This window comes from Limanda limanda, chromosome 8 (assembly GCF_963576545.1).
Source record: "Limanda limanda chromosome 8, fLimLim1.1, whole genome shotgun sequence".
NCBI lineage: Eukaryota > Metazoa > Chordata > Actinopteri > Pleuronectiformes > Pleuronectidae > Limanda > Limanda limanda.
The window spans coordinates 854,854-878,762 of record NC_083643.1 but is presented as its reverse complement, the minus strand read 5'-3'; the positions used below and the strand labels follow the sequence as shown (position 1 = coordinate 878,762).

General features: G+C 44.4%; 1 protein-coding gene across 1 annotated transcript in view; it reads right to left on the bottom strand.

Annotated features, from left to right (window-relative positions):
* LOC133008968 (spatacsin-like) overlaps nucleotides 1–20,321 on the bottom strand; it is a 26,079-nt gene extending 5,758 nt beyond the window's left edge. Inside the window, exons 1-11 of the mRNA XM_061076358.1 lie at nucleotides 20,262–20,321; nucleotides 19,892–20,069; nucleotides 18,581–18,677; nucleotides 6,986–7,085; nucleotides 6,597–6,875; nucleotides 6,311–6,511; nucleotides 5,403–5,510; nucleotides 4,855–5,020; nucleotides 4,334–4,548; nucleotides 623–1,140; nucleotides 276–475 (exon numbers count right to left, since the gene is read on the bottom strand). Of these exons, the coding sequence (XP_060932341.1) occupies nucleotides 276–475; nucleotides 623–1,140; nucleotides 4,334–4,548; nucleotides 4,855–5,020; nucleotides 5,403–5,510; nucleotides 6,311–6,511; nucleotides 6,597–6,875; nucleotides 6,986–7,085; nucleotides 18,581–18,677; nucleotides 19,892–20,069; nucleotides 20,262–20,321 (2,122 nt within the window). The remainder of the gene's footprint in view (nucleotides 1–275; nucleotides 476–622; nucleotides 1,141–4,333; nucleotides 4,549–4,854; nucleotides 5,021–5,402; nucleotides 5,511–6,310; nucleotides 6,512–6,596; nucleotides 6,876–6,985; nucleotides 7,086–18,580; nucleotides 18,678–19,891; nucleotides 20,070–20,261) is intronic.
* Between the last annotated feature and the right edge of the window lie 3,588 nt (nucleotides 20,322–23,909).

The following is a 23,909-nucleotide window of genomic DNA, read 5'->3' as shown; positions in this document are numbered from 1 at the left end:
GATCAAGTACTACATAAAGTAAAGTACAAGAAACTAAATATTTCACTTAAGTATTTCTCTTTTATGCTTCTTTATACTTATTGTACTTTTTACTCGATATTAATTCATTCTCAACATTTATATTGAAGATTTAGTTACTAGTTACTTTGTAGATTCTGATTATTGACACAGAATATTGTAAACTACTCAGCAGTCGATAAAGTTAGTTCAAAGGAACCAGCTGCAGGACGTGTTGTTCTTTATGAATAAACACATGAATAATGACTGAGGCGTACAGGGGGTGATGCTCCTCCTCGCCGGCGCCTCTGACTCCTCCTCTTGTGGGGCGGGGCTGAGTTCTCCGGACGCCAGCCCTCGGCAGCGCAGCACCACCCACACGTCAGGGTGGTGCAGACAGAAGTAGCGGCAGACTCGGCTGGCTTCATGGATACTGCCGTCATCTAGTAGCTGGCCAATCAGTGAAGCCAGAACTCTCCTCTCCTCGGAGTTGATGTTCAGCTCCTCCTGCTCCTCCTGGTCCTCCTCCTGCTGCTGCTGCTGCTCCTGCTGCTGCTGCTCCTGCTGCTCCTCCTGCTCCTCCTGCTCCTCCTGCTCCTCCTGCTCCTCCTGCTGCTCCTCCTGCTGCTCCTCCTGCTGCTCCTCCTGCTCCTCGGAGCGACCCGGGAGTCCGTCCAGACGGAGGCAGGTCTCCGTGTTCAGAGCTGAGATGTTGGAGAAGGAGAACTCCTTCATCAGAACTTCATACTTGTTCATTTCCGGTGCGACGGCGGGCGGCGGCAGGTTGAAGACGCTCTCCTGCTCCATGGCCACGGCGAGGACGTGTTGCCGCACCCGGCTGATCCAAAGCTTCTTCTCCATGCTCTCCAGCTGGTGGATGGGAGGCGGGCTGAGCTGGGAGAGCCAGTGAGCGGCGAGGCCCAGCAGGAGGCAGCGCTCCTGGACGTCCAGCAGCTCCGTCTGAACTTCTGCAGCCGCCGAGGAACCTGAGGCTTCAGCCTGCGACAAGAAGAAACAGGAAGCTGATCCTGGATCCGTGCTGTCGCTCTTCAGCTGCTCCTGACAAGTCCTCCAGAAAGTGACTCGGGTCTCCAACCTCCTCCACGTTGTCTTGGACTTCTGGGAGTTCATCTCCTGAAGGAGCTGAGTCAGAGAGAGAAATGTGATGAATCAAACGTTATATTATTCTTGATCTATGATCCAGAGGAAGTTTAATGTAGTGTTGGGGAAGGCCCAGTGATCTGACTTAGAACAAAGAGTCGTAAAACTTGAGACCCGCCTCAGGAGACCCCTTACATTTAATAATCCAGCATGGAGCTCTTATCTCCATGTGGCAGAAGATCACTTCCTGGGTCCCCCACTGTAAACCGCCCCTTGGGGCCAAATTCTGATAGTTAATTGGCCGGGGGCCACACTGACCCCTGACCCCTCCTCCCAGGGGGGAGTCACCTGGAACATGACTTAAATAGGCTGAGCTCACAGAAACCCTCCTCTTTCCTCCGATGCTGACGTTCCCACCAGGCCCTTTCGGGTCTGCCCAGAGGTTCCAGCAAACTTAAGGAGGGAACTACTTTTCTCTTAACTGCTCTTTTTCACTCCAGCACTGACGTTCCAGTTAGGCCTCCTCCGGTCTGACCAGAGGTTCCCGTTGCTTAAGGAGGCAATAAGATGTTTGTTTCAATTCATTTCATTCATTTATTCTTTTATCTTAGTCGACGTTTTTATTTTGAAAAGGACTTTTCCTGTTTTAACTTTGAAAGACCAAACAGGAAATTGCTCGCTGGACGATCTCAGACTGTTTCATTTTCCCCACGGACTTTACTTTTGTTTTTCCAACGATCTACAAACGGCTTCAAACCAGCCGTCCCCTGCAGAAGCGCGAGATTCATTCCGCTGAGGAGCACGAGCTCCACATCCCTGAAGAAGAAGGACGACGTTCATCCCGTCACGGAGCACGAGAAAATCCGCTCCTTGTCCGGTCCAGCGGCCGAGCTCCGGAGCTCCGCTCGTGAGAGAGACCACGTGATTCACTGGCCCCCGACACATTCGCGCCGAGGCGCAGACACACCGCGAGGGTTGTACAGTAAGAGACTTGATTATCTGGGCAGATGTTAGTTTAATATGTAGCGTATTGATTTAATACTTGAGTGTATTTTGTTGATGGAACCTCCGTGTTCTATTGTTTTAGCCGGCCACTACTCCGAGCCGCTACTTCCAGTTTGATGGCAATGTTTTGTGTTGCAGTAAAAAGGGCCGCGAGAAGCGCCTCCGCCCGCACTGTTAACGTCTGTGTGAGTCTGCAGTGATTTCACCGATCAGAACCTCAGCCCACAACGTTCGCTTGAGGGCTGAGGGGTGAATCACTGTTAATCTATCTCTGGCGTGTTTTTAAGAGCTTCTTTGAACTCTCCTTACATGTTTTTTCTCTCTCTCTCTCTCTCTCTCTCTCTCCTTCTAACTAGACCTATACACACTTCCGATCTGTATTTATAATACAGTTCATGTAACATAGTTAAATCTATATTCAGAGAGGCTGAACACATCTGGAAACCATTCGGCCCCCAAAGCCAAGCAGAGATAAGAATTCTCTTTGTCTGAAATTTCCTTTGTGTAATTCATGTGACGACCACCAGTGTGCGCTCCGGCCACATGGTGTCATTAACATAGACTCCATCTTGAATAACGCAAGTTAACCCACCATTTTGAGTCTATTATTGCCACGCCTCCTCTCTCTCTCTCCTCCCATCCTGGCTCTAAATTCATAACGGCTCCGCCATCTTGTTTTGTAGTCAATCCGCCATTTTGAGAGTTTTTAGGCCTTGATTCCACGAATCATGATCGGCCGCCATCTTAGATGTGACTGCGTAATCGCCACGCCCCCTTTCTTTTCTCTCTCTCTCTCGCTCTCTCACACACACACACACACACCCACACACACACACACACACACAGACACTTTGATAGACACAGACAGATACACACACACAGAGACACATAGATGGACCAGAGGTTACATGCGTGTTCTAAATTGTGATAAGCTGCTGTTGTTATCTTTGAAATATGGGAGTTTGTTAAAATGATAAATCATTAAATAACACTAACTTTATTTCACATACACACACATAGACACACATACACACAGAGAGACACTTTGACACAGACACACACACACAGAGACAGACATACATAGGTAGACCGCAGGTTTTACATGTATTTTCTGAATTGTGATAAGTGCTGCTGCTGTGTTTATCTTTGAAATATTGGAGCTTGTTAAAATGATAAATCATTGAATAACATTATAACTTTATTTCCCCTTTTTAATAAATACTTTTGTAATTAAAGTATCTGTAGTCTGTGATTATTTGTGCATAAGTGTGTGAATACAGCTGGATTATGATTGCCTGTGCTCGAACTTAGAAGCCTTCACTGTTTATTAAGTAATCGTTAATATTAAAATATTGACATTATTAATTTGACATTTATCATTATGAGACTGATAATTATAGCTTGATATGTTGGTCCCTGGAAACCAGGGTGGTGCCCCCCTTTCTCAATTATTAATATAGATAGTATTATTCTTAAATTGATAATTTTATTGTTTTTGACTAATTATTTTCATTATTCTTGGTTGATAACCTTATCATTGTTAATTGATAGCTTGTACTTTCTAATTGATAATTCCTATTTTCTCATTAGTGGTTTTATTGTTATTTGATTACTGATCATCTTCAATTAATAATTTAATTATTTTTGATAGATCATTTTTATTATTTTAATAATCATATTTCACGATTATTAATAATTAGCCAACGTCAAGTATACTCCTATTGCACAACAGTAGAATGACAGATTAGTAGTTCCTGTGGTTTAAAAAAATAACTTCCTAGAGAAGTAAAGAACAAATCTGTCCCATAAAAACGTGACGTGTAAGTGACAAAACATCTCGTACGCCCCCTGGTGGCTGACGGCTCAAGACTTCCTCCCTGTTTCACATCATCAAATAACAAATTCAAACCAAACTGATCAGAAACATTTGGACAAAAATCAGTGAGAGAAGAACGTCCTGAAACCACAGAAACATCTTTGCAAACATTTATTTAATGTCTACTTAGATCATTTAGTTTGTCCCATCTGCTAACATGGAGTAGGCAGGGTTTACAGCCAGCCACCAGGGGGCGAACAAGACGTAATTTACAGTCTGTGGTTTAGAGCCGACGGTGGATCTGGAGTAAAAGTTCAGGAAATCTAAGAAGTATAAAGTAAAATCTAAATGTTTCTTGTAAATCGTGATGATAAAAATACAAAATGTCTGTGAATTAAGAAGCTGTCAGCAGACCTGGCTGAGCAGCAGGTGGTGGACGGGCAGGTCGGCCAGCAGCGCCACCTTCCTGGCCTGAGTGTAGCGCCCCCTGGCCTGCAGAGCGTCCACTGCAGCCTGGAACTCCTCCTGCTGGACAGAGGCTGAACTGCACTGAAGCAACCGGGGAGACAAGCTGACGTCTGAGCCCTGCAGCAACTGACTGAGGCGACTCAGCTTCCTGAAGTCTGGACCTACACACACACACACACACACACACACACACAGACACACAGATACACAGACACACACACACACACACACACACACACACACACACACACACACACACACCGGAGACACAGACACACAACCAGCACAAAACAAATCAATTAAAACTGGGATGTTTTTCTAGACGACAGCAAAAAATGTAACTTTACTGTGACGTGTCCTGAGGTAATCGACCAATCAGAGGTCAGAACCTCTCACCAGCTGAGGAGGTGATTTACTGTTGATTCACATCGTCTCCTGATCTAAGAGATTCTGTTCCAAACTCTCACCGTTGGATTTGAGGAGCTTGTCGACGTCGGCCAGGAGCTGCAGCAGGCGGTGGAGGTCGTAGTGGGAGGAGCAGCGCTGCAGCATCGTGAGGAGCAGCACCGAGGCCTGGCTCTCCACCCACTGCAGGGGGAGTCCACCAGGGGGCGCCGGACCACTGTTTCTCAGCTGCACCGGTGAAGGAGAAGCAACAGATGAAAGAGGAGTAGTTCAGTGTCTGTTGTGAACGTGTGTGTTTGTAATGTTGTGTTCTCTCGTCCTGTGTTGATGCGTCAGAATTCTTCTTCTTCATTAGTGAGTCGTCCTCAAACTCTTCTACAATATTCTGTTCATTGTTATTGTCTGTGAGCAGAGTGAAGTTAAGCTCTTTGTGTTCATCCTACCTGGTTGATCTGCACTGAAGCTGCATCTATGATCAATCTGATTCTGTGTCAGCGTTTGTGATCAAATAAAAATGATGAAGCCTAAATGTATTCTGTGAATAACCCTGGTGATGAGCTGATGGTCTCAACATGGTGATGTTCTCTCCTCAGCTCGGGGGGGAACTCACAGTGATGAGCGTCCTCTGGAAATCCAGCAGCTTCACTTTGGCCTCGGAGAAGTTCCTGTAGTCACAACACAGCTCAAACATCCTCAGCACCAGCACCAGGGGGCAGTCCTGAGAGACCAACGTTAATGACCATTATCAGCTTCATTCCATCGAATAATCATCTGACAATCAAGATGAATAAGATTCAAGTAAGAAAGTTATGAAATCGGATAAAAGAGAATAAATTTGTACGTAAACATCGAGTGATTAAAAGAAAAACATTCAAATCCCTGAAGGTCGAGTCAAGAAGAAAATGGAAAAACTTTTATCCCCAAATTCAATAATATGACGCTTTTTTTAAAAAAAAACTTCCCTGGATGAAAAGATGAATTTCATTCTTTGAGAGGAGCAGAGTTTTCCTGGCAAAGTCCTCGGGGGGGAAATATCACACTATATTAAATATAGTTCTGAGGATGGAGCTTTAATCCAGTTTGTTTAATCCTCAGAACCAAGTTTCATGACTTTCATCTGACCCAGATATAACATATATATATAGATATAAACTCCAGGAACAAGCCTCAGCTTCACTCGTCTGGTTTCACGTTCACGACTAGAAACGACCACAACAGACATACAAACACAACAGACACACAAACACAACAGAAGACGATGGAACTTGACAATGAAACAAGCACAGTTTCTGAAGTCAAGTCAGCCGGTGCTTAAAATGTGATGCCCGTCTATTAGAGGTGTTACAGTACAGGTGCATTCTTCTTCTTGGGGTGTTTCAAGCATCTGTACCGTAATACCTCAAGTAGAGAAGCATCACATTTCACAGTCACTTGTTTCACTCAACAACCGTTGTCGGTCTGTTGTGATTGTGTCTCTGTGTTGTGCGTCTGCAGCTTTTGTGCCGGACGTCTTTTTACCCTCTGGAAGAGCGCGAAGCCTCGTAGGAGGGGCCTGACGTGGCCCCGCCCCAGCAGCGTCCTCCAGATGATTGACAGGTCGTGCAGGGTCCACAGATGGTGCGGGGGGGCTTCGAGCAGGTGGGCGGTGGCTTCACTCAGTGTGACATCATTGACCGAGGTCAACACCCACGCACACAGGCAGGGCAGCGGCTCCGCCCCCTGTCAATCAAACAGTGGTAAGAATCACAGGACATTTCTTTAACAAGCATAACAGTGATGGAACTGTTGGATTATTGTTATTGACCTGTTGGCAGGACGCCAGCACAGCCAGCAGGGGGCAGCGTTGCACCAGCGCCTCGTGCAGCAGGAACCTGCCAGGCCACGCCTCCTCCTGGCTCTGCAGCAGGACCTGGAACAGCTCCCTGAGGGGCTCCGGACCCCCGGAGGCCGTTTGCCTGCTCCCACCCTGCGGCTGCTCCTCGGATCCACTGCTCCTCCTCTGACGGTGCAGCTGCAGCTCCTGGAACGCCAGGCTCAGGTGGGCCTGGAGGGCGGGGCCAAACCCAGCCACCAGTGACCTCACCTGGAGGAGGAGGGTCAGACGGAGGTCACATGACACGACATTGATCAAAGCTGTGAATGATTCCTCTGACACTGAGCAGAGATATTACACCAGTTTGATGATGTGTTCACCTGCTGTGGCGGGAAACTGTGCAGCTCCACAAACAACAGGAAGTGGACAAACTGTCCGTCATCGGCGCAGTGGGCGGGGTAAACAGAGTGAAGACAGATCCTCCCACGTTGAGTCAGAGAGCGAGAACAACAGGAGGATTTAGATTTGTTCCACGTTGAAGAAAACGTTCATATAATGAGAATAAACCCCGGGAGGAGAAGTGGTTCTGTCTGGAGATCTTCTCCTTCTGGACCGAAGATCTTTCACCAATCTCATCTCAAGCTGCTTCTACTAAACATATTTATCATCTTCATCTGAACTTCAGAGACTTTTCCCACAAATCCTCTGGAACCTGAAACCCGAGCAGAGGTTGAGGAATGTGCATCAACTGGATGTGATGGTGAATGAATTAAATCAACTGATAAATAATCCAAAATAAATGTATTGATCTGCTGTCAGGCTGTTTATATTGAGACATATTGATCAGATGTAGAATTTCATTATGAGCACAAACTTTTCCTTATAAGTGAGTTAGGGTTTGTATAAAACGTCCTTGGGTCAGTTTTCTATTCAATATGGTCAAATGTTTATGAAACAGTTTCCTCAGAGACTTAAAGATGCTCTGCTCTTCATCGACTCTTCTTCATTCTGTAAATGTCTCATTCACTTTTCTTCTGCTTGTTTCCATTATGTCAAACTGGTGATTTTGTTCTTTTACCTGCACCAAGGACGAGATGTTTCCACCTGTTTGTTTGAAGAGGAAAGAAACGCTGAGTCATGATTCCAGTGAAGTCGGTGGAAGGATGTTTATTGAGCATTAAAGCAGAGACAAGTAGAAACAGAACTTTTCTCTCTGAGATGTTTTTCTTCTCGTTACATCTGGTTTGTCACAGAGGAAATGATCCATGTGTTTGACTCATAGACTGAATATAAAGGCTTTGACTGGGATGTGCTGCTGTTATACTGCAGCGCCACCTGTGGGTCAAAAGTAGAAAAGCCACCACTGCTCTGCACCTGATGCAGAAATGAAAACGTCCCATTTTTAAGTCCAGAGTTTTTGATCTTTTGTGTCAAAGACAAAACTCTGATTTTAAACTCAAAGTGATTTGATTGTGTTGAACTTTGTGTTGAACTGAATCAATTTGTGACGTGAATCCAGGAACTTTAAGATCATAAACAAACATCTACACAGAATGTGGTTCTACACACATGGAGACAAACTGAGGGACAAAGGTGGACAATAATAAAGACAAAGTTAAACACACTGTATGTGACTCTTTATAGATGGTTTATATATTCTGCTTGTGTTGTGTAATTTCAATAAACACATTCTTCATGTGAATAAACACAATCGGGGCAGGAAGGTTGCTGGTTTGAATCCGGTTCAGATGGGTCTTCCTGTGTGGAGTCTGCATGTTCTCCACGTGTTTTCTCCAGGTGCTCCGGCTTCATCTCACAAACACATGCAGATTAGGGGTTGTGTAGATTGGAGACTACACACAAGCTGCTGCTGCTTCAGCCTCTGGATCCTCAGGACACAGCTCAGCCTCCGTCCACACACACTGTCCTCTTCACACTCACCTCCACTAAGACCTCCACCTCCAGCTGTTGAGAGAAGAAGACATCAGTGTCCCAGAGACTCACTTCATCAGCTGTGAGTCAGTGATGCAGCTCATCCAGTAGAAAGAGCAGCAGGGACTTCAGTCCTGTTCAGAGGTGGAGCAGCTTCCTCTCTGCTTCATGTTCACGTGTTGGAATGAACACGCTAAGAGCTCAGTGTGTGTCCTCTGCATGTCAAAGTGCAGAGTGGACACCTGAGAGGTGGATTTACTGCTGTTACAGGTGAAGACATGTTTCACTGTGTGTTGATGAACATCTGCTTCTGACAAACTGGGACCAGATGAGACAGATGGACCTCAGCAGAGGTTCTGCTCTGTCTAAAGAGCTCCTGGTTACCATGGTGATGAGGACGCACAGTGACTCTGAGGACAAACACTGTCTCACTGACTCTGAGGACACACACTGCCTCATTGTCTCTGAGGACACACACTGACTCTGAGGACAAACACTGTCTCACTGTCTCTGAGGACACACACTGTCTCACTGTCTCTGAGGACACACACATGGACCTGTCTCCAGGAAGCTGACTGAGGTCATCTGGTGTTTTGGGGACAGGATGAGTCTGGAGACATTGAGATGTTCTGGGTGAGTTAGAGATCAACTGAACCAACCAGACGTTGATTTAAACTTCCCTTATCCGTCCCTTTAAGGAGAGTGTGCACCACACAACAGTGGAGAGTCACTGTGGTCAGTGGGCGGAGCTTTGATACGGGTTGATCTCCAACTTAACCTGGAGCAGGTTAGCCGTTCATCAGAAGTTACCATGGTGATTCACCTCGTTAAGAAGTGGACGAGCTTCGTAGAACTGAAAAAACTAAACCTGAAGTTCACCTGATAACCACAAATCCTGCTTGGTAGCACAGACCCTGGATCTGTGATACTGACTGTGTTTAGTAAAATACTGATGAAAGCAGCGTGGACTGACTCCACCCATCTACTGACCTCAGAGTCTCCAGTCGACAGGTTGGACTCTGCTGTAGATCAAGCAGCTCCTTCACTGCTGAGTCCTGCAGGTCGTTTACTCTCAGATCCAGTTCTCTCAAATGAGAGGGGTTTGACCTCAGAGCTGAAGCCAGAGAAGAACAGCTGATCTCTGACAGTCTGCAGCTCCACAACCTGGATAAAGAATAAAACTTAACTGTAAATTAAACTGAGTTCATGTGTGAAAATAACAGACACATATTCATGTCAGCACAGACTCATATCATGGAAGATAAATATGATCAGATTTTGGACTAAAAACGAGTCCTGATTCAGTACAAATAGATTATTTGGACCCGGTCTCTGTCCTGCAGATCAGTTTAGGAAATCCAGAACTAAACTCAGTGTTTTAACAAGTAGATGAATATTTAAAATGTCACAGATTAATTAATGAATGGATTCAAGTCATGTATGAAGAGGAATTATGTTAAATTAGAATGACATGATAAATTATGTATAAATGCGTTTTTATAGATATGAGATCTACAAAAGTCAGTCAGTGACCTCAGAGTCTCCAGTCGACAGGTTGGACTCTGTAGAAAACCACACAGCTCCTTCACTCCTGAGTCCTTCAGCTTGTTGTATCTCAGATCCAGTTCTCTCAGATGAGAGGGGTTTGACCTCAGAGCTGAAGCCAGAGAAGAACAGCTGATCTCTGACAGACTGCATCTCTCCAGCCTGGATAAAGAAATATGAATATTAGAATGTGTCCTCCTGTTGTTGTGGATCGTCATCATGTCAACACAGACTCTCAACATGCTGCTGACCTCAGTCCAGTCTGTGACCTGAAGATAAATATCAGATCAGACATGTTGGACCATTGTTTCATTCATCAGCTTCTTCTCTGTGTGTTGGTCACTGAGCAGGTTTGTGTAATTAAACACTGTTTAAAGTAGGGACGGCTCCTGATGTCACTTCCTGTTTGTTTCTATACTTATCAACTGTCCAACGTGTTTCAATAAGAATGTGTCTTATTTTGAAACCCTGAGGAGGACGAGTGCTCGGCCTCAGTCCACATGTTATTTACTGACACTTTCTCAGTGACCAGGAGCAGGTGAGTGCAGGTGAATGGAGTTGATGAGGTGGACGTGACTGACAGGCTGGGTGAGGGACAGATGACTGAGGGACAGTGAGCAGAGCAGAACTGACACAATTTAAATAAATAATGACCCAATAAGAAAGAAAGTCTGAAAAGTGAAGAAGGATTTAAGGACCTCAGAGTCTCCAGTCGACAGTTTGGACTCTCCAGTCCAGAACACAGCAGCTTCACTCCTGAATCCTTCAGGTTGTTGTAGCTCAGCTCCAGTTCTCTCAGATGTGAGGGGTCTGACTTCAGAGCTGAGGCCACAACTTCATAGTGAGTCTCTGAGAGGACACGACCACCGAATCTATAATTTAAGAAAACATCAAATCTGTGAGAATTAAATCAGAAAACACAACATTCATACAAAACGTGATCATGTGACCCTCACCCTGGTAAATCCCCTCTTTGTTAAAAACTCCTCAAGAGAATCCTTTCAGATTTGGTTCAAGCGTTCATTCAGACTAACAGAGGAACTCATTAGATTCAGTTGATCAGAGGTCAAAGGTCAAGATCACAGAACATGTTCATGGCCTCTTGAACATGATATCTCAAGTCTGTCTTTAGGGATTTTCTTCACATTTTGACTCAAAGAGAAACTGATTAGATTTCAGTGGTCAAAGGTCAAAGGTCACAGTGACCTCATGTTATTGTGAAGTCAACATGTCAGGAACCTGGAGGGACGGACACTGCACTGGTTGGTGGTGGAGGACAAACGCAGGGTGGGAACTCTAGTTTGACCAGAAAGAAGAATAAACTATATTTCCTGTTTCTTCAGTTTCAAGGAACCGTCAGTGATTCAGTGATCGTCTCCTCACTCTGTGCCAGCTGTTTGATCATATATATATATATATATATATATATATATATATATATATATATATATACAGTATATACAATAATATCTCCCTTGGACCCCACATGGTCGTATGTCTGAATCCTCAAACTCCAGCACAGTGATCACATGGACCACATCTGATCTAGTTGTTCTCATATGTACATGAGAACAATGAGAATGTATATGTACATAATAATAATAACTTTATCAAACACAAACACGTATTTGAAGAACGACTCATCTCCACTGATTGAACATGTTATTGATCATGTCTGGACTCACCGAGCCTTCCTGCAGTTCCTCACAGCTGGGATCAGTCTCAGTCGACCCTGGTCTGATGTTTTGAACTTCTTCAGGTCCAACTCATCCAGAACCTCCTCTGACATCTGCAGCATGTAGGCCAGAGCTGAGCAGTGGATCTCAGAGAGTTTTTCCTTTGATTTGTTTTCTGACGTCAGGAACTGTTTCATCTGCTGATGAACTGAGTGGTCGTTCATCTCAGTCAGACAGTGGAAGATGTTGATGCTTCTGTCAGGAGAACCACCACTCTCCATCTCCTTCAGGTTGTTGATGACTCTCTGGATGATCTTTGGATTCTTGCCTGTCCGACCCAGCAGGCCTCCTAAAACTCTCTGGTTGGACTCCAGACTGAGGCCGTGAAGGAAGCGAACAAACAGGTCCAGATGACCATTTGCACTGTTGAGGGATTTCTTCATAGTTCTTTTCAGGAGGTCATCCAGGGAGGAGGCACCCCATGGGTTCCCACATGTTCCAAAGAAGTTGTTGAGTTCTTCTGTGTTCCTCTCGGTGTAACAGTGGAACATGTAGACTGCAGCCAGGAACTCCTGAACGCTCAGATGAACAAAGCAGTAGACTGATTTCTGGAAGATCACACACTCTCTTCTGAAGATCTCAGTACAAACTCCTGAGTACACTGAGGCCTCTGTGACATTAAGACCACACCGCTCCAGGTCTTCTTGGTAGAACATGATGTTTCCTTCCTCCAGATGTTTAAGTGCCAGCCTCCCCAGCTTCAGGAGAACGTCCCTGTCAGCCTCCATCAGCTGCTGTGGACTCGTCTCATGTCCCTCACCGTACTTGTTGTTCTTCCTCTTTGTCTGAACCAGCAGGAAGTGTGAGTACAGGTCAGTCAGGGTCTTGGGCAGCTCTCCTCTCTGGTCTCTGGTCAACATGTGCTCCAGAACTGTAGCACTGATCCAGCAGAAGACTGGGATTTGACACATGATGTGGAGGCTCCTGGACGTCTTGATGTGTGAGATGATTCTGCTGCTCAGCTCTTCATCACTGAATCTCCTCCTGAAGTACTCCTCCTTCTGGACCTCAGTGAAGCCTCGTACTTCTGTGACCCTGTCATCACATGCAGGAGGGATCTGATTGGCCGCCGCAGGTCTGGAGGTTATCCAGACGAGAGCCGAGGGAAGCAGATTCCCCCGGATGAGGTTTGTCAGCAGCACGTTGACTGATGACCTCTGTGTGACCTCAAACACAAACTCCCTGTGGTTGAAGTCCAGAGAAGGTCTGCTTTCATCCAGGCCGTCAAAGATGAACAAAGGTTTACAGACAGCGAGCGTCTCTGCCGTGAGCTTCTGTAACGCTGGATGGAAAACACGGAGCAGCGTGAGGAGACTGTGCTGCTGGTCCTTCACCAGGTTCAGCTCCCTGAACGAAAGCACAGTCAGCAGACCCACATCCTGGTTCTCTAAACCCTCTGCCCAGTCCAGAGTGAACTTCTGCACCGAGAAGGTTTTTCCAACGCCAGCGACGCCGTTGGTCAGGACGACTCTGATGCTGCTCTGCTGGTCAGTGGAGGCTTTAAAGATGTCGTGGCACCTGATGGGAGTGTCGTGGAGGATCTTCTTCTTGGAAGCCGTCTCAAGCTGCCTCACCTCATGTTGAGTATTAACCTCTTCACTCTGTCCCTCTGTGATGTAGAGCTCAGTGTAGATCCTGTTGAGGAGGGTTCTACTTCCTGTTTCATCACTTCCTTCAGTCACATGTTCACATCTCCTCCTCAGACTGAGCTTATGTTCATCTAAAACCTCATGCAGACCAGGATCTGCTATAAGACAAGAAACAATGTCAGAGACAGAGAATCTGAGAATCTGCTGATTGTTTTCATCAGATACAGAAAAACTACAGAAAATAAAAGCTTTTTAACTTTGTGCTTTTCTAACGATGTTAAATGTTGATGCTTTATGAAGGAACAAAATAAAACCACATGTGCTGTTGTCAGAAGTGAAGACATCAGCAGACACATGTACAGTGCTGCTCTGACCGGCTGTCTGAGCTCCAGCTCCTGTTCTGGATCTTTGTCCACACTGGGGACAGGAGGAGTCTCCTGAAGAACCAGACTGGTCCCAGTATGAGGTGATGCACTGTCTGCAGAACCAGTGTCCACAGCTGGTGGAGACTGGATCCTTCAGGACGTCCTGACACGAAGCACAGCAGGACGACTGCTCCTCCTCAGAAACATGACTCCTCTTCCTCTCCCTGTGAAGACATGTCCTGATAACTCACATGTCACAGTCACAGGTTGTCATTTCTTCTGTCAAGGAGGTTTTGTTTTCACCCAGTATGTTTGTGTGTTGGTTGGTTCGTTAGTGGGATTATAAAAAACAACAGATTACCAGTAAACTTGGTGAAAGGGTGTGGTCTGTGAACCAGATTGGTTTCATAAGGAGCGTGTTGGTTCTTGGTGGAGGTCTGAGCTCTTTGAGTGATTCTGAGAGATTAGTCACCAACAATGAAGCTGTGTCCTAATGCAGGGGCCACACTAGAGGAAACTAGATCCTCTTCAGAGCAGGTCACAGTAGAAACAGTCTCTTACTCTGTGTGTGAGGGTCCAGGTTCATTACTGAAGTTTTGAGGATGTCTCATGGACCAGTCACTCTTCAGAGACAGACAGCTGGACCCTGGAGACTCTGCTCTCAGTCTCTGGTCCTGACCTCTGCAAACACAAACATGTTTTTATTCAGAACACATCATTCACTGGTTCCTTCTCTAAGGATTCAGTTTGGAGCTTCACATGTTTGTAGCAGGTCTCTTACTCTGTGTGTGAGGGTCCAGGTTCATTACTGAAGTTTAGAGGAGGTACCATGGACCGGTCACTCTTCAGAGACAAACAGCTGAACCCTGGAGACTCTGCTCTCTCCTCTTCCTCCTCATAACCACTCATCTTCAGTCTGAGAGGAAAAATACTGTGAGCTCAAAGGAATCAGGACAAACCAGTCTGTTCAATAAACACACCCAAAAATACCAAGCAAGGACACACACACACACACACTCAGGTGACTGTACAGTATGATTTTGAAAACACGTTCTGTTATTAAACACTTGATGAACAGATGAAGATAAAAAGTGAAACAGTGAGTTAACTCTGTTAATTAATTCTTTGAAGGCTCTTTTATCCAGACCTGCTGTTCACATCTGTTTCTGGGATCCAGTGAAAAACACTGTGAGCTCAAACACACACAATGAAGCCAGGTACGTAAACTCAGTGTTTCTTCAATTATAACAGAGTCAACCCTCCTACACTGTTCCCCTGTTGTCACGGTAACCTGAGACAGTTGTAGGTTTAATGTGTTGGACTCAGCCGATCACAGCGTTGAGTCAAACTGTTGATTGACTGACAGAAGTTCATCCTGAATCTTCTTCTCTCTAAAGTCCACGAGTAGAAAACTGACCCAGAGTCTGTGACAGTGAAATAATATGAATAAATAATATAAATGTAGCTGAACACTCACCAGCCTCAGACTTCACGTCTCCTCCGTCTGCTGCTTGAAGTTAGAACAAGTCTTTAACTTTCACCTGCTCCTCCTCCTCCGCTCTGCAGTTACTGGAAATCACATGACTCTCTCTGTGTGCGTGTGTGTGTGTGGGTGTGTGTGTGTGTGTGTGTGTTTTGTGTTCACACTCACCTGCTCACTTTCCGTCCTCCTCCTCATCCCTGTTCTCAGGCTCCTCCTCCCTGTTGAGCCAGTTCAGTCTTGAAAAATAACTGAATGCACATGAAGCTAACCCTAACCCATGTTTCCTCCTGTGATTTGAAGGTTGTTATATTTGGTGTTGAAGCTGAATGTGTGACTCCATCTGCAGAACTCTGCCACGTCAGGTCACATTTATACATCATCATGAATAATAATTATTAGTTACATGGCAGAACTGATAAGATGCACATACCAGGTATTTACAAGCAAGGTCCATTTCATGTGTGCGTCTCCACTCAGGCCTTTAATCCACCCACTGTAATAAGTATGAGGTCTAGATCTCATCAGTGTAGATCAGCAATACATTAATACATGTAGAACAACTACAGGTTTACATGAGGCAGAGAGAGAGAGAGAGAGAGAGAGAGAGAATCAGTCTCATCTGTCAATCATCACGTCTACACTTGTTTTCTTTCATCAATAACTGATTCAAACCAAACTGATCAGAAACTTGAACAAACGTCAGGTAGATAAGAACTGAAACGACTGAAACATCTTTACAAACATTTATTTAACTCATACTCAGATTTAGTTTATTTTGTTTATGTTTAGCCTGTGTCCCATCTGCTAACATGGAGGAGGTGGGGGTGTATGACCTGTACTGCAGTCTGCCACCAGGGGGCGATTGGCTTCAGTCCTGGGAGTCGTCACGTCATCCATCTTTAATCACTTTTGATTTACACACAGTTCAGATGCTTCGTGGTTTTGAGACACAGATTTTATTCAACTCGCTCGAATCAGAAGAAGAAATTAAAACCAGAGACGTTTTGTGCTGAAACAAGTGAGTTTGGATTTTAACTCTTTTCACAATAAACCTGTTTTCCATTCAAACACAAACATCTGAGCACGAACATCCACTGCTGTGGTTTGAGATACGTGTCTCACACAAATCTGTCTTAACATATCCTCGTTTTTATTTATCAAATCAGTGTAAAAGTCTAAAATAATTATTGGACTAAGACGATGGGCTCAGTTAGAAACAACATGTGTCATGTGACACGTCTGTTACATCACAGGTCAGAGATCAGAGAGATTCAGGCACGACGCGGACAAACCAGTTCTCTCTCAGTCACATACTTTAATAACATTAGACTCTTATTTTGTAAAAACACAACCTGTGAGAAAGTTTCTACGTCTGTTCACAGTAAATCAGATGAACACTCAGCTACTGGGTTAACGGTTAATAAGCTGGATCTCGGCCTCGGGCACACAGCGCCCCCTGGCTCCTTCACCGACGAGAGGAACTTGTGTAGAAGACCAAAGTGCAAAATGCAAAACACACAACAAAAGGCACTCGCAACATATATTAAAGTCTAATATGGTGAATCAGTTAATAAACAATATTAAATATACATTTTCCCCAGTAAAGGCCTTTTCACACCAAGTCACTTTACACATATTGTTCCAGAAGTCCTGCGTCGTAGCTTCATCCTGAGACAGTTGGATTTATTAAAACTGATGACATCATCCCCAGGAGTCACATGACGCACAGGATCGGACAGATACTCTAGATTCTGAGGACGGTTCATTCCTCCATAGATTCATATCCTGGTTTTGGATTATTGAACCAGGTTCTAGGAGATAAGACCATGAAAATACTTTTTAAATCAGCGATTGGATGCGTCGGGATTTTCTTCAGTAAATGATATCACTGCAGATCTCAGATCTTTACACTGACTCCAGGTCTGTTAAAGACTTGAATTCAAAACACAGAATTAACTTTGCAAACTTTCCTTTTGGAGGAAAATCGTTATGAGTAATTCAAACTTCAGCAAAACTCAGCAGAAGTTCACAGCTGCATTAAAACGTGATCAGACTGTAGATGCACCTGAGACGCACTGAGGGCGGAACGTGATGGAACCACATCGGGACAGTGTTCAGAGACACACTGGGACACATTGGACACAAGTGTAAAGGAAGTTGTGTTGTTTATCCACACACAACAACTAGGTGTGTGAAAATATTAATAATCACATGTGACTGTTTCAAACCAGCACTGTGTAAATGTTGTCTGGACTTTCTCTGTAGTGAGTGTTTGTGAAGCAGCAGCAGGTTGTCGGGTCCGACTCGTTCAAACAGGAACATGTGGGAACATCCAGGCGAGGGGCGGAGCCTGTAGAGCAGCAGGAGGCGGAGCCAGTAGAGCAGCAGGAGGCGGGACATGACGTATAAACTCTGCTGTGGAAAGATCAGTGTTGTTGTTTCCAGCTCCTCCACACGGCGTCGGCCTCATCACCAGAAGATCTGGAATCTCCTCGTGTTTCCAAGTGGACGTCTTCGTCTTCTACGTGTCCGGCTCCTCTTCTTCATCCTGAGATCTTTGTGTTCTTCCAGTTTCACGTCCGTCACGTGTTAGAAACCTCGTCCACACGTCCACTCGCTCTCTGGGAAGCTTCCACACATCGTCCTGCTGGTTCCTCACATGGACTCTGACATGTTACACACATTTTACCACTAAGCTGCAGGAGAAGATCCAGAACATCCAGAGACACTGACTCAGACGTGTCTGTTCCTCCAGAACATTTCAGGAACATGTCATTCCGAAAGCAGCTACAAATGAAAATAAAATGATGAAACATTTAGAAACATTATCCTGAAAAAGATAATTTCCCTCTAGTTCCTCAGTCAGAAACACAGAAGAGGAATTGTAGATCAACCTTCTCACGGTTTAGAAACATTATTCAGATACGTATTCAGATTCCTGACTCTGGATCTGTGTGGACCTGGTGTGAAAAGGTCTAAAGACACAATACTACGCCAGCAACATTCAGAGGAAGCAGCCGCACGCCGTCCAGTCGTGTTACACAAGAAGGAACAAACGCCTCCAACATGGGAACAAAAGTCATTTTCACAGTGTCGCTCTGTCGGCATTCGATTTTTGTGTTTGTCGACTTAGTAAAAAAAGAGGAAAAGAAATAAAAAGTGCAGGCGGCCCGAGCGTACGAGGTTCTGCTCGACTAGAGGGAATAAAGAGTCTCAGAAGGTGAAAGGTCAAACCAGCAGATCCCGGAGCAGGAGCAGGTGTCTGGACTGGAAACATCTTCATTTATTGAGAAAAGAGTTTTAAGACAAACTCCTCCTGCCTGACGAGCGGTCAGTCTGTTCCGAGGGGTCGGCGTCCTCGATGGGGTCGATCTGAGGAAAGACCACGAAGCACAACCGCTGGCCCACGTACGTCGCCCTCTCTGCAGGAAGAGACAAGTCTCAAGTTACTGATCAGATACGGTGAGGGAGACTCAGAGAATCCAGACTGAGACTGGACCGGTCTGTAGCCTGTTAAGCAGCGGGTGAGATTCGCCTAAAATGCGATAATATATAATGCGGTAATCTGAGGAGTACCGAAAGTAAATTGAAAGCTGTTCTTGAACCACTTGGAGTACATGCATGATCTTGGTCTCTTTTGAAAGGAAACATTCTGAACTTCCCCCCCCAACAGTCAGAATCAGTCTAAGTGCTACTGACATTGAGTAATAGCAGTTGGAACAAAGTGAAGTAGAAGGTTTTTATTCCCGCCTGAATATTTTTTGTTAAACAGATGCCTGCAGATGAATCTAGCTGAGACTTATGAGCTGGGAAACACACCGGGACCCGAGCATGAAGCCTTGACTAGTCGTGGTTCAAATTTGATAACAATACCACAGAAAATGAATATTTCACAGATTTTTTCCTAAGGGCATGTCTAGGCGTTTTCCACAAAGGCCATTTGGAACTATGGTAACCAACTAGGCTAAAAAGGCGACTTTTACATTCAAAATCATACTTTTATGTAAAGGAGGCAAAACCGGTCATATGGTTTAAAATTTATACAAATAAACATCTTTCATGTTGTTTACATCTTGATGCTGGCTGCGCTGAGATTACGCAACAGCTGACTGTGGCTATTCTTTGATGTAATAGTGTGTTTTGGACTGATTATGTTACTGGATTGGATCGTCTGGACCTTTGTACGAAGACTGTTATCGATCTGTGGATTAATATGATGCTTCTTAGGTGAGTGACGTCCACTTTGTGATTGTTTTTTTTGTGTTAGTGTCTTGACTGAGACGTTAATTGTACCGGCTGTGGTGATCGGATCTTGAAACATCTGTTGAACTGGAAGAATCTTAGCTTTCTAATGATATGTTGTATCAGTACCTAGCCGTAAAAGGCAGTTCCGTAGTTAACAATGTTTGAGGCTTATCTGTAAAACGTCCCGCCCACGACACGGTGCCGCTTAGAAACTGAATTCACTCCACGAAACCATTTATTGAAGGTCTTCTTTGATTTCTTTGTTTGGTTCAAGTCCCATCTGCTAACATGGAGGAGGGGGGGTTAATGACCAGCACAGCAGCCAGACCCCAGACAGATGTTTCGTGGGTTTTCACAAACCTTTAAATCAACGAGTGTTTGAGAAACTCACCGATGAAGTTGTAGATACACTTTGGTTTTTCTTTCCAATGAACGCCCAGGAAGTAGACGGGCACGCCGGTGAGCATGATGACGAGGCCGACGCCACAAACCACCGGCTCCGAGTAAAGACTGAATCCCAGCAGCAGCGCCCAGAACATCAGGTAACACACGGGAACCAGCAGGTTCACCTGGAGACAACACACACACCAAGACAGCAGTGTGGCCTGTAGGGGGCACAACTACAACATGAAAGTTGAGTTTAAATCCAGATTTGTCTTCCAAAATAATCTCAAATTTAAAAATAAACAAAAAGTCACATTGTTTTAATCCCGTTTACACATCGACTCTGAAACTTTGCTTCTGTGAGATTCAGGATCGACTGAGTCACAGAAGTTCTCCTCGTTCCTGAAGTGAGAGGAAACAGAATCTGATCCTTTCATCTCCTTCAATTCCAACTGACAATGTTCAGAACAAATAGAAAAACACACGTCTGGTCATCATCATCATCATCATCATCATCATCATCATCATCATCATCATCATCATCATCATCATCATCATCATCATCATCATCATCATCATCATCATCATCATCATCATCATCATTATCATCATCATTATCATTATCATCATCATCATCATCATCATCATCATCATCATCATCATCTTTATTCTTCATTGGAGCAGCTGCAGGACGTTCTGGCCGAGTGTCAGGTGATTAGAGTTAGAACCGACACAAGACGTAAACACACAGTTATCTCTGAGCTAACATGTCGAGTTTATCAAGGAATCCACTAAAGAGCAATTATTGTAAAGTTTAAAATGATTCGTATCAACGGCTGCTAATAGAAAAGGATATTTACTAAATTCACTAGATTGAAATTCAACACACGAGGTCAAATGATCGTTTTTGTGAGTTTAATGATCCGTGAGGAGAAAACAGAGCAACAAACTTCAGGTAGAAACAATGAACAGATAAACACATGGAGTTCTGTTCTATATACGCTCCTGATCAAAATCTTAAGACCAGTTTAAAAATTGCATGAATTTGCATTTTGCACTGTTGGATCTTAGGAAGGTTCTAAGTAGAGTTTCAAAATGCAAAAAGAAGAAATGGGAACAAGAGACCAAAAGTTGTGAGCAGGCAATTTATTGAAAACAACAATTTAACTGAAGTAGGCTGGTCATCAGCTGATCAAAAGTTTAAGACCACAGCTAAAAAAAAAAAAAACCTCCTAAAACAGAAATTAAAGTATCAAAAACTGACTCAGTAATGAGTAGCTCCACCATTATTGTTGATCACTTCAAAAATTCGTTTTGGCATGCTTGATGCAAGTGTTTCCAAAAGGCTAGTGCGAATGTTGCACCAAGTGGTGAAGATGGCTTCACGAAGGGAATCCACTGTCTGGAACTGAAGTCCAGTTTTGTAAACTTCCCTTGCCATCCATCCCCAAATGTTCTCAATTGGATTAAGATCAGGGGAACACGCAGGATGGTCCAAAAGAGTGATGTTATTCTCCTGGAAAAAAGTCTTGGTCAGACGGGCATTGTGAATTGGAGCGTTGTCCTGCTGAAGAACCCAGTGGTTACCACACAGACGAGACCCTCAGTCATGAGGGAGGCCCGCTGCAACATCTCCACAGAGCCAGCTGCTGTTTGACGCCCCTGCACAACCTGGAGCTCCATTGTTCCATTGAAGGAAAAAGCACCCCCGATCATGATGGTGCCCCTCCACTGTGCCGCGTAGAAAACATCTCAGGTGGCATCTCCTTGTCATGCCAGTAACGTTGGAAGCCATCAGGACCATCAAGGTTAAATTTTTTCTCCTCAGAGAATAAAACTTTCTTCCACCTTTGAATGTCCCATGTTTGGTGCTCCCTTGCAAAGTCTAAACGGGCAATTTTGTGGCGTTGAAGGAGACGTGGCCTTTGAAGACGTTTCTTGTTTGTGAAGCCCTTCCTTGGCAGATGCCGTCTGATGGTTATTGGGCTGCAGTCAGCACCAGTAATGGCCTTAATTTGGGACGAGGATCGTCCCGTGTCTTGACGGACAGCCATTCGGATCCTCCGGCTCAGCGCCGGTGAGATTTTTTTGGGTCTACCACTTGATTTTTTTGTTCCCTGAGGATCTTTTAAGAAATGCAAAGTGACTTTCTTACTGCGTCCAACCTCGGCAGCGATGGCACGTTGTGAGAGGCCTTGTTTATGCAGTTCAACAATCCTACCACGTTCAAAGACGGTGAGCTGTTTTGCCTTTGCCATCAAGAGATCTTCACAGTGTGATTACTTGACAGGAAATGACGTGGAATCCAAATTTTTGCACAGATTTTGGCTTTTGAAGGCTGTGGTCTTAAACTTTTGATCAGCTGATGAACAGCCTACTTCAGTTAAATTGTTGTTTTTGTAATAAATTGCCTGCTCAAAACTTTTGGTCTCTTGTTCCCATTTCTTCTTTTTGCATTTTGAAGCTCTACTTAGAACCTTCCTAAGATCCAACAGTGCAAAATGCAAATTCATGCAATTCTTTAACTGGTCTTAAGATTTTGATCAGGAGTGTATGTTCAATATATTCAATGAAAGGGACATTTTATTTTAATATTCCATTTGAAGTCACGCAGCACAAAGTGAAGACAAATCCTCCCACGTTGAGTCAGAGAGCGAGAACAACAGGAGGATTCAGATTTGTTCCACGTTGAAGAGAAACTTCAAATAATGAGAATAAACCCCGGGAGGAGAAGTGGTTCTGTCTGGAGATCTTCTCCTTCTGGACCGAAGATCTTTCACCAATCTCATCTCAAGCTGCTTCTACTAAACATATTTATCATCTTCATCTGAACTTCAGCCACTTTTCCCACAAATCCTCTGGAACCTGAAACCCGAGCAGAGGTTGAGGAATGTGCATCAACTGGATGTGATGGTGAATGAATTAAATCCACTGATAAATAATCCAAAATAAATGTATTGATCTGCTGTCAGGCTGTTTATATTGAGACATATTGATCAGATGTAGAATTTCATTATGAGCACAAACTTTTCCTTATAAGTGAGTTAGTGTTTGTATAAAACGTCCTCGGGTCAGTTTTCTATTAAATATGTTAAAATGTTTATTAAACAGTTTCCTCAGAGACTTAAAGATGCTCTGCTCTTCATCGACTCTTCTTCATTCTGTAAATGTCTCATTCACTTTTCTTCTGCTTGTTTCCATTATGTCAAACTGTTGATTTGTTCTTTTACCTGCACCAAGGACGAGATGTTTCCACCTGCTTGTTTGAAGAGGAAAGAAACGCTGAGTCATGATTCCAGTGAAGTCGGTGGAAGGATGTTTATTGAGCATTAAAGCAGAGACAAGTAGAAACAGAACTTTTCTCTCTGAGATGTTTTTCTTCTCGTTACATCTGGTTTGTCACAGAGGAAATGATCCATGTGTTTGACTCATAGACTGAATATAAAGGCTTTGACTGGGATGTGCTGCTGTTATACTGCAGCGCCACCTGTGGGTCAAAAGTAGAAAAGCCACCACCGCTGTGCACCTGATGCAGAAATGAAAACGTCCCATTTTTAAGTCCAGAGTTTTGATCTTTTGTGTCAAAGACAAAACTCTGATTTTAAACTCAAAGTGATTCAATGTGTTGGAACTAAATCAATTTGTGACGTGAATCCAGGAACTTTAAGATCATAAACAAACATATACACAGAATGTGGTTCTACACACATGGAGACACACTGAGGGACAAAGGTGGACAATAATAAAGACAAACTTAAACACACTGTATGTGACTCTTTATAGAGGGTTTATATATTCTGCTTGTGTTGTGTCATTTTAATAAACACATTCTTCATGTGAATAAACACAATGGGGGCAGGAAGGTTGCTGGTTTGAATCCGGTTCAGATGGGTCTTCCTGTGTGGAGTCTGCATGTTCTCCCCGTGTTTTCTCCAGGTGCTCCGGCTTCATCTCACAAACACATGCAGATTAGGGGTTGTGTAGATTGGAGACTACACACAAGCTGCTGCTGCTTCAGCCTCTGG